This window comes from Paramormyrops kingsleyae, chromosome 8, assembly GCF_048594095.1.
Source record: "Paramormyrops kingsleyae isolate MSU_618 chromosome 8, PKINGS_0.4, whole genome shotgun sequence".
Lineage (NCBI taxonomy): Eukaryota > Metazoa > Chordata > Actinopteri > Osteoglossiformes > Mormyridae > Paramormyrops > Paramormyrops kingsleyae.
Genome location: NC_132804.1, coordinates 11,340,082 through 11,354,435, shown reverse-complemented (window position 1 = coordinate 11,354,435; position 14,354 = coordinate 11,340,082). Strand labels below are relative to the sequence as shown.

The following is a 14,354-nucleotide window of genomic DNA, read 5'->3' as shown; positions in this document are numbered from 1 at the left end:
GGGAGAGAGGGAGGGAAAGCAGGAGGGAGAAGGCACGAAAGAGGGAAAGAGAGAGGGAGAAACATGGACACAGCCAGGTTGTTGAAGTGCTGTAAACAGTTGCTTCTGGGTAGAGCAATTCTGTGTTTGAATCATCCTTTCATGTCTGGGACCAGTGGCCAGAGCAGCCATCCAAGCCTGGCACAAGGATGCCCCCTGCGCCCCCCCCCTCCAGCGACAGCATTTCAGCACCTCACTAATGCCCCCCTCAAGACACACGCTCCACGAGCCTTGCTGGAGGACAGCTACTGTGGAGCGTCTCATGACGATAAGCCTGTGATATTTCACGTGATTCCGTGTGAACCTCTGCAGTTTGCTCCGGATCTCACTGAAGCGGATCCTGACGTTAAAAATAAACACAGTGCCCCACAGCCCCATCCTTCCTCCGTGCCCGCAAGTAAATTACAGACCAGCAGGGGGCGGTGCACACTGTCAGATGACTAATAAGGCCGGAGCCTACAAGTGCCATCTACCGCAGCTCGCATGGATTGTTTTGGATGGTTGCAAATTAGAGAGGGAGCTGAGGGGGAAGCTGATTAAAATCAGGAAGGCAGAGACGATGGGGGGCGTATCCCTCAGTCAGGGATGCTGTCTCAGACTCTGCCTCCCACCCATGCAGGAAATGTCAGCCTATAAAACAGCATCTCACAACTGCTGTGAATGTATGTAATAATGAAATCCCATCAAATCTAAACACTGCTTTTGTAATTCTGCAGTACATTAGTTTTAAAGTGCTCTTTAGAACCGTGTTTCTCAACCCAGCCCTCAAGGACAGTCCACATTTTTTTGCTCCCTCCCAGGAGCTGTGAGGGAGCAAAAATGTGGAATGTCTGGGGTTCCCTGAGGACCGGGTTGAGGAACAGTGCTTTAGAACTCGCAATCATTACCCAAGAGCACATTGGGTGGAGTCAATTTCATAGTAAAATTAATTTCACGGCTTGTGAGACAGCTGGGAAGGTCTGGGAATTCTGGGATGGCTCCTGCTTTGAGTGGTTACTGTTACTAGGTGGGCAGAGGCAGACAGCAGCAGAGTGGGAGAGTGACTTTGAGAAAGAAGGAGAGCTCAGCATGAGTCTCTGTGCCCGTCTCTGTGCCCGGCTACGTATTCGACTGCAGCCTATTTTCCATCTGTCTGGCTCATTGTATCTCTTTGGCACTTCAGCTGTTTGCAAACAGTCTTTACCAGCTTTGATCACCATTTTAACAATCACCACTAAAACCTTTTACTTTATTTATATTCCCAGCATTGCTCACGTCAGTAATATTCCTCATTCACTTTCCCGGCCGCCTCTGTGATGTACAGCCCCCTCCCCCCGGTACCTGTGTTGAGTGTCGGTGGCCCCCCCGGCGTGACACTGTACACTTGCAGGAACTCCCGGGGCCGGCTGCCCCCCACGATGTTGAAGCCAAAGCCACGTGGCCCTTTGCACAAACGGGTGTGGACAGAATACCCTCGCAACTCGCCAGGCAGGTCGGTGAACGGCGGCACTAGGGAACAGGTGAGATAGGCGGAGGCTGCGATGACAGGGTGCTTCCGGCCTGTCTGTCCACGGGGGACCTAGATTACGGCTCTAACCAGTTTTCCCATAAGTAACCTCATGCCTGTCGGCACTGACTGCATTAAATAGCCGTTTGACTGAGTCCTACGCAGTAATGTGAAAGATATATTACCTGAAACTGCAGACAATATTCTACAATGACACCAAGAGAAGACTTTTTTGTCATTTTTTAGCACGTAATGAATGAAAGACAAAATGAAATGAAAGACAAAATCCCTTCTGGCATATGAGCAGAAATTTATGAGGAAAAGTCACTTTTAATAGAACAGAATAGGGAAGCTGTTATCATCGCCGTGGGGAAATTCTCATCTACCCCACCTTGCTCTCCATGAGACGGACACATACACAGGTGAGAGCGAGCTATAGGGGGCACAGTGCAGGGTCATGCAGCTTATAGCTGGGCGTTAGGGGCCTCGCTCAAGGGCCAAATGGCGGCAGCAGCCTGGCAGTACAAACATCGGTCGGCAGAACCCAAACGATGCTGTGCCTTCCCTCAGAGAGGATCTGCCAAGGAGGTGGACCAGAAGCTGGGGGCAGTGGGGATGAAGTCTGGACCTTCATGCTCGCCGTGGTCACACACTGGGGACTGTGGTGAGCAACGTGGTGTGTGAGGACAACGGGGGAGACATGCTTGGGGTCGGCACCTGCTGTCTGGAGGGACTGTGCCTTTGTCTGATGCCCTTATCTTTACATACAACTTTACCCTTAATCGGTTCTGTCTGTGTGCAGCTTCCATATGATACTCACACTCATCCATGCTGCCAGTCGCTCTGCCCTGCGCCCTCGGCTCCAGCCAGCTGGTCGTCTTCAAGTTCTGACTGTGAGACAGAGACAGAGACAGAGACAGAGACAGAGACCTGGCTACCAGACCTGCAAGGCTTCTTCATCTGTTCATTCCCAAAGCGGCAGGAGATCTAGACCCACAGCCGTTTGGCAGCACCCTCCCCCCACACTGCTTGTAGGAGGACACAAACAAGCTACTCTCAAGCTCTAAAGACAGGCTTTAAGAAATCATCTCCATCAACAGAACAGACGTTTAATTACTCATACCCTCCCCCCCCACCCCCCCCAACCGCCACTGCCTGATAAGCGGCTTCTGTGCTCCCGGCCCTGCCTGTCTTCCCCAGGTGCCACTCACTCCATGTAGCACGGCTCCCCCGAGTCACTGAACGACAGGTCCCAGTTTTCGGGCAGGCCTCCCGGGCCAGCGCTCGCGATGCCCCCATTCTCCAGGGTGCTGCCGTCTCCGCCGCTGGAGTCCCGGGATTGGCTGGGGGACAGGGTAGTGGGCGGGGCACTGCTGGCCCCCACCGAGCCCGCTGACAGCATAGTTACAAAAAAGAGAGAACAATTACCTAAATGGAAAATTATCAATTACATGGAAGGCCTTCTGGACTCTACGGTGGTCCAAAGAGGCCAGAAAGTACGGCGTACCAGACAGCCCCGAGTCCTCCTCGCTGTTCTCTCCCTCTTCTGCCGCCTTCTCCAGGTTGCTCAGGGATTTGCTGCGGGTGCGGAAGTTCCTCAGCAGGTTACGGTGCTCCTGATATGTGATGGGGGGGCTCTCCGGCCCAATGTGGACTGGCCGGGGGGTGCCGTAGTAGTTCCCTAAAAGGGGCAGGAAGTAGCAGAAGGGAGTGCAGACAAAAATATCGTGGTCATTGCAGAGTTGTTATGGAGGTGAACTGTCCAGGTGTGGAGATGACTCACGGCTTCTAAAGTCAGTGGATGACCTTCAATCACCCATTATCTGAGTAAATGATGACTGGAAAAATTGCAAATCATTTATAACAATAAAGTCTAAACAACACGGCTCCAGGAGACGGCTCCAGTGGGTCAAACCATAGAAGAAAAATGTTGAGAAGTAACCTTGAAATCAAGACTCAAGCAAACACAGGTCGCCATTATATAAGCAGGGCTCCCAGTAGAGTCGTGCAATAAAACTTCCTATTTTTCAGCTGCTTGCCACAGGATGGCGCTGCAAAGCCAAGCCCCCAACACTTTTAATCCGTGGAAACTTTCAGCATCCAGCTGTTAGGAAGTGAAGCCTGTGATTCACTTGAGTGCTGCTGTTCCTAATGCCCACGCTGGCAGCGCTCAATCTGGGAGGCCAAGTGCCAGCGGCTACCCAGCGATGACTTTGAGGCTTTCAGGAAGCCGTTTGTCAAAAAACAAGGCGCAGGAGAACGCAGCAAAGACGGTGGAAAGGGGAATGGAAAGGGAAGCAAAAGCCGGTCAAAAGCAACCAGCAGGGGGTGACAGGCAGCGCCACAGGGGAAGCCTGAGAGGATTTAAATATTGAGCAAGTGCTGTGTCACTTCACAGCAGCCGCGATCTTCTGCAGTGCTGTGGCAGGCTCCCCCTGCTGTTTCAGGGACAGAAGTGCCGCACTGTTAGGCAGAGCCCTGCTTTTTCCTCAGTTACTACGAACAGAAACTGGACTCCCCGTAAATGGAAGACCTGTCACATCTTTCCCGAGGGCCACACTCGGGGGAATTTTAGGCGGCGAGAGACCCATAGGCTCACCCTTGAACTTGCCACTCTCCAATAGGGCACCGGACTCTTCCAGGGAGAAGAATTCCTCAATGGAGACAAAGTTGTAGTCCACCCCGGAAATCTCTCCATCCCGTGGTGGCCTGGTTGTGCCTGCAGGGGGTGCCAGATAAACATATTTCATATATTATATTATATTATTTTTTCAATGCCATGTTTGGAATCCACCTGTGATTAATTCAATTGATTGGACATGACTGCAAACCTGACACACACCTGTTTACATAACATCCCACAGTTGACCATGTATATCAGAGCAAAGACCAAGTCATGAGGTTGAAGATTCTGCCTGCAGAGCTCAGAGACAATATTTTTACGAGGCACAGATCTGGAGGTCACAAAAAAATTCTGTAGCATTTTAGGTTCCCAAGGGTGGAAGAAGTTGGGAACAATGAGGACCCTTCCTACAGCTGGCCACCTGAGCAAACAGAGCAGTCATGGTAAGACATGGAAGCAAGAACCCGATGGTCACTCTGGTTGAGCTCCATAGATCTTAGTGGAGATGGGAGAAACTTCCAGAAAGAATGCAGCACTCCACCGATCTGAGCTCTACAGCAGAGTGGCCAGATGGAAGCCAATCCTCAGTAAAATACACATGAAAGCCGCTTGGAGTTTGCAAAAAGAAACCTAAAGGACTCTCAGTCTGAGAAACAAGGTCCTTTGGTCTGATGAAACCAAGATTGAATTGTTTGACCGCAATTCTAAGCATAATGTCTGGACGATTCAGGCACCACTCATCAGCTGCGCAAAACCATCCCAATGGTGAAGCATGGTGAAGGCAACATCATGCTAGGGGGATGGTTTTTCAGTGGCAGGGACTGGGAAACACGTCACATTGGAGGGAAAGTTGAATGGAGCAAGATATCCTTAATAAAGATCTGCTCCAGAACGTTCCGGACCTCAGACTGGACAGGTACACATCTCAACAGGACAATGACCCTAAGCAAAGCAAAGACAATGTCGGACTGGCTTTGGGACAACTCTAATAATGTCCTTGAGTGGCCCAGCCAGAGCCCGGACTTGAACCCAATCGAACACCTCTGGAGAGACCTGAAAATAGCTATCCACCGACAGTCCCCATCCAACCTGACGGAGCTTGAGAGGATCTGCATAGAAGATTGCCGGAAAATCCCCAAATTCCAGGTGTGCATAGCTTGTCAAGTCACACCCAAGACGTGAGGTTGTAATTGCTGCTAACCAAGTACTAAAGAGTCAAAGAGGGGTTTCAGTTATTTTGTTTTTTATTAAATTTGCAAACATTTCTAAAAATCCTGTTTTTGTTTTCCCACTACGGGGTACTAAGTGTTGATTGATGGTGAAAAATTAATTAAAATGTTTATAGGATTAAGCTGCAATATAACAAAAAGTGAAAACGGGAAAAGGTCTGAATACTTTCTGAATGCTCTGTGTGTATATATACATAACCAAGTATATCAGGTTTCTATACAGACTGTAGCTGTTAAAAAACATAAATCAAAACATCAAACATCCAATGGATAATATTTATCCATCCAGTGGATAAGACGTTTTGGAGGAGAAAATTATGAATATTTTAAAAGTCTCAATTTTCACTGAGAAAAACCAATTTGGATACAGATTATTCTGTGAGTGAAATGTAATCAGAGAGAGAACCGGGAAGATTGAAAGACATTGATATGTATCAGACTCAGGCCAAAATAAAAGAGTTTGCAGAATGAGGAACAAGATGACAAGTTGCTGTTGAGGAGATGTGCAATCCTGAAAGCAGATGACAGGAATGTCAACAAAGCCACAAGCTTAGTCCTAATTCTGTCAGCCCTGGCTCAGCAAGCAAAATAACTTACATGACTGACATAGAAAAGGATTCAATTCATGCAGATGCACAGACAGCTTTGAATGATGTGAATTCACTACAAATTTAATGCATTGTAATATTAAATAAAACACACATGGTTACACAGGACTTCTGTTTTAAAAAGGTTGTCAGACCATCAAGATTTGACTGGATACGGTACCTGTATTACCTGGGATATGTCAGACAAATTTAGAGATTGTAAGAGAGCATATAGTTTATCTTTAAAACAGTATGTATTACAAAGTCCTTAAAAAGGACCTAATTACCACATGGCACTACAGACAAACAGGCACCTAACTGGCAACAGCAGGGTATGTGGATTGTCAGGTGTGCGGCATCCTCTTTAACTCACCTACAGGCACCTTAAATCCACAGAGTGTAACAAAATCAATAAAACAGGTGGAGGGGGGTGAAAAGCTGATGGGGATAGTGGTCTGACCTTGCAGCTGGAATGAGCCCCCAATGTTTCGAGATGCTTCTCTGTCAGGGATTTTTCGATCCCACCAGAGAAATTACATTTCTGTCAGTTGTCAGAGGAGGCGGCTTGCGTGAGGATAGGGGTCCAGGGTTGCGGGGCGGCCAATCCTACAGCAGATGACCCGTGAACTGAATGTGTCTGGTTTCAGAAGGTTCCAGAAGGAGCTTCTTGGCAAATGTGTCCTTCAGCAGGATGCCTGACCTGGATTTCTCCAGGAGAAACTGTCCTATTGTGAAAACGTGCCGTCTCCGGGGCTAGTGGCTGAATGAATACGTGTCTCTGGACTTCCTGTTTGATGGGGCAGGATCCAGGGTGAGACTGATTAGACTGAAGTCTCGCCACTTTGGCTGCTAGGCTAATAATAGGTTGGATCCCTATCACTTTCAGTTCATCAACAACACAGGATGGCCGTATTAGGTTCATATTGATTAAGGTCGGTGACTTTCTATGAACATGGAGAAGGACTATATTTACATGCGGTAAATCGACTAAAAAAAGCAGTGGATCCTGCTAAAAAAAGCTCTTGCGCATATGAAATTACACCCGGATTCGGGCGGCTTGATGTGTCCAAGCAGTCGCTTTTCCCAGAGATCACACGTCTCAGAGGACAGTGAGTCTCACCCTGATGTGTTTGCTGATCTTCGTTTTTGCTTCAGGCAGTGCGGGATGGTGTTTATCCTGAAATGGGCTGGGGGCTCTGAGGCTCTGGATGGTAAAGTAGACAAAGATGATCTCATCTGGCTGCCCACTGTGCAGGTCCGTCCAGGCTTCTGTGCTGCAGCCTCGATTCATTGACCCGTTTTGAAATCCTGTTATGTTTGCTCCCCCCGCTCTCGTTTTCCACTGCCCCACCCACCCCCGGACATCCTCCTTGATTTACCTCCCAAACGCCGGGGCGCTGATTCTGTCGACAGCAGCCCGGGTCCCGCCGCTGCGTTTCCTGCACCGCGAATTGCACCTCGCACCATTCCGCATCCATCAGCGTGAGCTCAGGCCCATCCGTCCACATGACCTAGTTTGACGCGTCCGGGCAGGGTGACTTGCACCGGAGAGCGGTGACTGTGGAAGGTGGGGGCGTGAGTGGGACATTATTCTCCGGGCTCTGCCATGCCACTACCAAAACGTAAACAATAACACCATCTGAGACCTCAGTTACGCGCAGACAGTGCGTGCTAACAGGTCTGCGGGGAATCCAACATGTGCTCCTCTATCTGAAAGCCAGCCTAAAGGCTTTTGTTTTAACGCGTCCTCTGAGTACCGGGGATTAAAGCGTTTAACTGTTCTCAGCCGGCATCAGAATTAACGGGTGGCGAGCCCCCGGCGAATTGACTGAAGCATAGGCACGTGGATTTATCCACATCGAAGTTAACAAAATCGCACAGAGCCACCTGTGAGGCACGATGGAGCCGCCGTCAGATGATTCAGGCAGAGTGGGAACAGAAGCGGGAGCGGCAGGGCAACGTCAGGCACCGCGCTCCATAAACACACCGGTGTGACGTGCAAGGGGGTTACCATGGAAACAACAGCCCCCCCGCCCCCCACCAACCATGCACCAGTTTTAGGGTTACAGGTGCATCGGAGAGGCAGCCAAAAACCTATCAGAGGCAAAGAGCAAAGTCACACGCAGGCAGGAAGACGCAGGGGCGCAGAATCACACTCAGCAATGATGCCTTCTCTGGACATAACTGTGCAGATCCTGCTGACACACCAAAAACAACCAGCAGGTGATCAACCAAGGGAAGTCATCTTTTCTACAGCCAGTCATTTGCTTCAGTGTGCATGTAGGGTACGCCTGGTACCTGTCAGGACATGCCTGAAAGTGCAACCTCAGTCCTGAACCTGAAGTCTGAAAGCGCAGGTAAAGAACTAAAAGAGGCTTCTAACATTTCAGGTGGAGTCTTAGTCCAAAAACCAGCATCTGAGTCTATAAGAAGGACCAGATTAATAATGCAGAGATGTGACGGAATAACAAAGGGTGTTCCTCCATATGCATACTTGACCGTACTTGTGTTCTCGTGTACCCGTTTTACATCATCTTTCATTGAACAGAAGTCCGGAGGATGGTAAAAATCCCTGGGTGTCATTCTTGCCCCACCTCAAATGTCAAGGATACGTTGGTTGCATCCTCGCCAATCAAGACCAAGGGTTCTAGGAAGGCAAGCTAGGAAGACCGGTCTAGCAAAGACCATGAGTACGATCTTTGTGCTCTTGGTATTGAGAAACACCCAAAGACCGGCATCGGAAGGGGCGGTAACTCACAGGGCACGGCCCGCAGGTACAGGTTCTCCCGGATCACCTGCTGCAGCTGGCTGTCCACGGAGCCCGGCGTGAAGCACTTACTCAGGTACAGCCGCAGGTCCTTACAGAGGGTGGACCCTAGAAAAGGGGGAGGCGGGGGGGTCGAGGGGTAGAGGACAGGGATGGCGTGGGGAGTGCAGGACGTGGAGGAAGAGGCAGAGCGAACAGTCCCACAAAGCAATGGAAGGTTCAGATGGAAATGGTGGTGAAGGCAGTGGAGGGTTATTGGACGGGGCAATGGATGGTGAGATATGGTAGGGTTTGGGAAGTAAAGAACAGTGGGTATCAGAGGTATGTATTTTTTATCTAGAGCAGATACAACCATACACAAAACAAAACTCCCGCAAACCAAGAGAGAACTCAATCCTCCTGGGCCAAAATCATAATCCCATCAGATGAGGCTCTGGCGCACAAGCAGATGCAGCTGAGGCCAACCTGTGGAAGCTCACTGCATCCACACTGCAGTGATTAGGCTTAATATGCTTGGAGCCGTCATCTGCCAATCAGGATAAAAGATTAAGCGGCGGGGCTCGGCAGCTTAGGCTGCATATCCATTCACTGTTTCAACAGCAGATTGAAACGCGAGATGAGAAACGGGAGAAGGGAGTCGGCCGACCACAGATGCAATAAGCGCCCAGGAACAGGGTAGCATCAAAAACATAAAGATCCTCTAAAGACTGAAGACGTAAAGCAGGTCAGTTACTGGGCTGATCTGCGGTAAGACACACCTGACCTTTGGGAGCCCCCTCAGTGAACATTGTAAACTTCATACCATATAAACAATAAAGTACCAGCAGACACAGGGCACCCGGGACAGGAGCAGTGGCCCCCCCAAACAGATTTGTACCAGTTAAGCAGCATCAGATGCTCACGCTGCTTTCTAGGACTCTGATTTTCTCATGTGGGGTCAGCAGAGGAGTAGCTGTGCTCATTATTTAAGGATGGCAGTGAGCACAGCGTCCCTAAGCCAGTGAGACGCCCAGATCGCCCCCACTGTCCTCTAGGATCCCATCCCAGTCTCAGCTGTGACTTTGCTCTGGATTCCCACCGGACCGATGCAGATCCCGGAGGAGCATATCAGCGGGCAGAGTCACAGGCCCCCACCTCACAGTGACGCTTCACTCCCCTCTATCGACGGGCAGATGGACAGTACCGTCTGCCTCATAACTCAGGTTGTCATAACTCCCGCCAAACCCCAACTGCACCCACGGAGAGCCTAAAGGAGAGCACCTTGGCAGAGTCTCACCCGGCTACACCACACGCGGTATAGAAAAAGTCAATCCAGCTACCTATTCACCGGCTTAGCCGCGTACCGTAACACAGCAGGGGATGGAAAAAATAGCGGCGTTTCCCTGGAGATCGGCCAGCCTTTTGATTAGCGATCAGTCAGGGGGCCAATGGGAGTCACAAAGTGACATCCTGCTGGGTTCAGACTTATCGACACTCTCATCTGAAACGCGCCTCCAGAGCCAGGGAGATCCCCACACTCATACATTTCTGTTTCAGTCCCACCAGCTACACCACTCAGTCCACTACTGCATCTTTACATAAAATCCCCACGTTTCAGCCGCAATGACCTGTTTAGTCAGATAGGGGGTTTAACAAGCCAAATGAATCAATAGCCCATTTTAAATTCTTCAGATGTCTTTAAGGAATTGAGTGGTTAATGATTAGAGTATGAGAGGTTCCAATCAACAAAGAGCCTTGGAGAATCAGCTGTTTCTGTAAATGAGACCCATTCTGGTGATGATCAGAATGGTATTAGTTTGCCTGTACCTGTGTATAAATATGGACATATAGTATTACAAACAACAATAACCACAACCAATGAAAAACACACAAATGACAATAATCACTGGCAACAATAATGACGAACGACAATAATTACAATGACACATTCCACACTAGTTTCAGAATTTATATTGTATTTATATAAAACTAATAATATATATTAGTAGGGTTGCACTGCTATAAGACAATACCTGGTGAAACAGTCTTGATCCGGATAGGGTGGGGGCAGGAGTTCAGGACACCCCTGACATCCCCCAGCGTCATTCCCAGCACAGGGGTCCCCCCGATTTCCAGGATGATGTCGCCGACTGTGGCCCCTCCCCCAGGTGCTGCGGTGACGAATGGAAATTCCCCGTAGTCAGCCCCGCCCCCCACAGCAATGCCCAGCTCTCCCGAGGCCCCGCCCAGGGGGACGAAGCTCTCCTGCACCTTGGAGTGCCAGTGTAGCTTCTTCACAGCAACTTTAGACATGGCCAGTGAGCTGAGGGCAAGAGGTCAGAGGTCAAGGTCATATTGCAAAAGAGGAACTCACCCAGCACAACAGATGCGGCCAGAATGAATTACAGAAACAACAAAGAAGAATATATTAGACAATCCATCGAGGAATGAGCTGGAACAACTGACAAATAATAAATCTGATAAAACAGACGTGCACAGGTTACTATGAGCAATTATGATTATTTTAATTGTCAACAAAAAGAAAGTGAATGAGTAAATTGACATTTATCATCATCAGGGAGAATTTGAAAATAAACACATACTGTACAAAAATGTTTTTTATCTGAAATAATACATCTCTTCAACACAGAGCCCTACGTATACCTGTAGATCCTCTGCAGTTTATCTAAATAAATTCTTTTTCTAGCAGAAGGTCTATTGTAATGTGTACATACTGTATATACTCTATGTCTATTTACCCAGAGGTTTGTAGAGTTTATTTATATATCTGTTTATGAATCCTCTGTGGCTTGCATGCCTTTGTGTATATAAATATACTCTACACTTATTTGCTGATTATCTTTGATGTGTATTATCAAGCACTACATCTATTTCCTATCTAGATGTTTCTCTTAAACAAACAGCAACCTATTTAGTTAAGACAAGTTTGTAACCCGATCTAAGGCACCTTGGACAATAATTATGTTGAAGCACAAAAGAAAATACGGATCTGATTTTTGTTCCTTGATTCTCATAGTGTGGCCCAGCAACCTGTCTATCTTTTTGCCCATTCTGACACTAACTAACAGATGCACAGGCTACAATGGAACGAGATTTAATGCAGGTCAGTGGCAAACATGATGATAAACTGACTCAATGACCTCCTTGGCCTCTGCTTTAGGGATCCCCAGGACTTTCAGCTAGGACCACCCTTACAGGAAACCCTTTCTCTGACAGCCCTGGAAGTAGAAGGTGGACATGTGGAGTGGGTTGGACCGCGGGAAAGATGTGACGGGTGTTAGGGAGGAAATAAACAGATATGCTTTCTTCAGGGACTTCCCTGTCAACACTCTGATCCTGCTTTTTTCAATCACATACTTTAGCTGGAAGACAGTTAACAAGATCATCAGACTTCTTATCTTCGTCTGGGCTGAGTGGCCTAGAGCCTATCCCCCTGGATGGGATCCCAGTTTGATAATATTCCGATGAATATCTCCATTAAAGTCACCGGCGATTTGACCATGTTGCTTAGTAAAGACCTCAACCCTGCAATAGGTAAGTCAAAAAAAAAAGGAAATGACATCATCTAAAATAGACACTTAGCCATTGGTTGTTAAAATATCACCTTTTGAGGTTTTGCTCATTATCCTAGTTATATCCTACCATTCCTCCCTATATCTACCTTTAAAGATCCCTTTAATGTTCCTAATACTTTCTCCCTATATCTACCTTTAAAGACACCCCTTTATTGTTCCTAATACTCAGTTACTCATAAACTGTTGGTGGTATGGAAAGACTAAATGATAACAAAATGTTAACAGCCTTGATTCCCATACCAGGAAACTGAACCTTCCCAGTGTGTCTTCTGCAGTGAACAGGAGTAGGTCTGTATTTGCTGTTAACCTCCCAGGAGAGAGGGCTGTTGTTGTACCCTTCAACAGGGATCTTGATCTTCTTTATTTGCCTTTGTACATCAATACGTAGAACTTCTCAGTCAAACCATCCAGTCAGTAACATATAACCTCCAACAGGATTAGACAGCACAAAACAAGACAATGGCACTCACAAACATTAAAGTAGATAGACAGCTAGGTACTGTTGAGGTATGTATTTATGGAATAAATATATAATTAACAGAAGGAATAGTGAAGTGCAACATGCAAAGTGTCGCTCTGTCCTGTAAAAAGAGAATTGTGCAAGATCAAGATTCTTTAAGAAATAATCAGCAGAAATGCAATTCTTCTGTCAATTTGACGTTACTAAAGACAAACTGAAGACTGTCAGTGATGACGGCTATGATGTTGCGCCTGCATTTGGTGACTGAAGGACCTGGTTCTACTAGCTGAGCTCGGACCCTGCCATTGTAAGCCTTCCTTTCATGTAACTGGACTCCATGTAGAGCCAAAGTAGAAACTTATGGCAGCGACTGGCAGTTTTGGCATCACCCGTGTGATGCGGGTCCAGATGTCTGTCCTCCACCCCCCACCAAAGCCCCTGACCTTCCCCCTCCTTCCTGCATACTAAACCCTCTGCTTTTCTGCCTGAACTGGAAGGGAGCAGGCAGCCGGCTGCTGATTGGTCGCCTCAGTGCGTGGGCGTGCCAATTTCGAGTGGGGGTTGATCTCTGACAGAAACAGACCACACTGGGCCAAGGCGTGCTGAAGGTGTGGAGATTAATGTGGTGATGTAGGAAGGGCGAGAGAGACAGAGAGAGAGAGGGAGAGAGAAAGAGAGAAGCGAAGCTGGGAGGAAAAGGATGAAGGTACAGAAAGATGTAGAAGATAAGAGAAAAGATAAAGAGAACTATCTGTAATACTGATTTCACATTTTAATGTTTATTGACTGCACAGCTGAATAGATGTAACTGATAAACATGAGGCAAGCTAAATGGAAATTTCTCGAATTGTGCTTAATGTCTGTTTTGACCTTATTGTACGCACCAACAACCCATCAGGGGTAACGGGTCTAAAACGACAGTGTTTTCACGTTCACGTTTTCCTCCTTCCTCCGCCACAGCCATGTGTGAGTAAAGCGCCGCAGATTTGCGAGTCTGTGTTTATTAGCGTGCCTGTCACCACGCGCTAATCGAGACGTCCTTTCTGTAAGCGTGGTGTGGAGCCGCCGAGCGCTCCGCGCTGGCCTGGGCTGGCTGAGCAGCAGGCTGGACACCCGGCCGCTTCGCCCGAGTGACCGGCCAGCGCGCCAGTCCTCCGAAAACGTGGAGCCGCGGCCGTCAGCGCGGCCCGTTTGGCTGCGGAGAGGCGAGCGAGCGGCCGAGTCACCGATCCGGCCCGGTCTTGGCTCAGCGGTGCGAGCCGCCTGCGGTTCATGCTCTGGCACGGACCCGAGCGCTCGCCCCCGCACTGCCATCCCGTCCAGACGTCCCGCAGCCTCCAGCGGCGTTCCCGTTTATTTATGTTCCCGCAGCCGGCGTGGTGAGAAGGCAGCTCTGCTGCGCGTCAGCACCGCCTGCCGTTTGGGGGCAGCCTCCGGCGGCTGCGCCGTGTTTACCGAGCGCACCGTACACCATCTCCTGACCTTCCCCTCCCGCTCTCCGTCTCCCCCCCCTCAATCCCACTGCGAGGCGGTCTGCGGCGCGTGTCCACGTCCCCTCACGCACACACACACAGATGGGCCGTGTGCT

General features: G+C 48.9%; 1 protein-coding gene across 7 annotated transcripts in view; it reads right to left on the bottom strand.

Annotated features, from left to right (window-relative positions):
• LOC111857046 (membrane-associated guanylate kinase, WW and PDZ domain-containing protein 2-like) overlaps window positions 1–14,354 on the bottom strand; it is a 41,237-nt gene that overhangs the window by 19,875 nt on the left and 7,008 nt on the right. For 6 of the 7 annotated variants that reach the window (XM_023837502.2, XM_023837505.2, XM_023837506.2 and 3 more), the window contains 7 exons: window positions 10,744–11,033; window positions 8,723–8,839; window positions 4,125–4,244; window positions 3,033–3,206; window positions 2,737–2,917; window positions 2,346–2,416; window positions 1,360–1,527 (listed from right to left, as the gene is read on the bottom strand). In XM_023837502.2, coding sequence (XP_023693270.2) covers window positions 1,360–1,527; window positions 2,346–2,416; window positions 2,737–2,917; window positions 3,033–3,206; window positions 4,125–4,244; window positions 8,723–8,839; window positions 10,744–11,033 — 1,121 coding nt within the window. The remainder of the gene's footprint in view (window positions 1–1,359; window positions 1,528–2,345; window positions 2,417–2,736; window positions 2,918–3,032; window positions 3,207–4,124; window positions 4,245–8,722; window positions 8,840–10,743; window positions 11,034–14,354) is intronic. The other variant, XM_023837507.2, reaches the window with a different exon arrangement.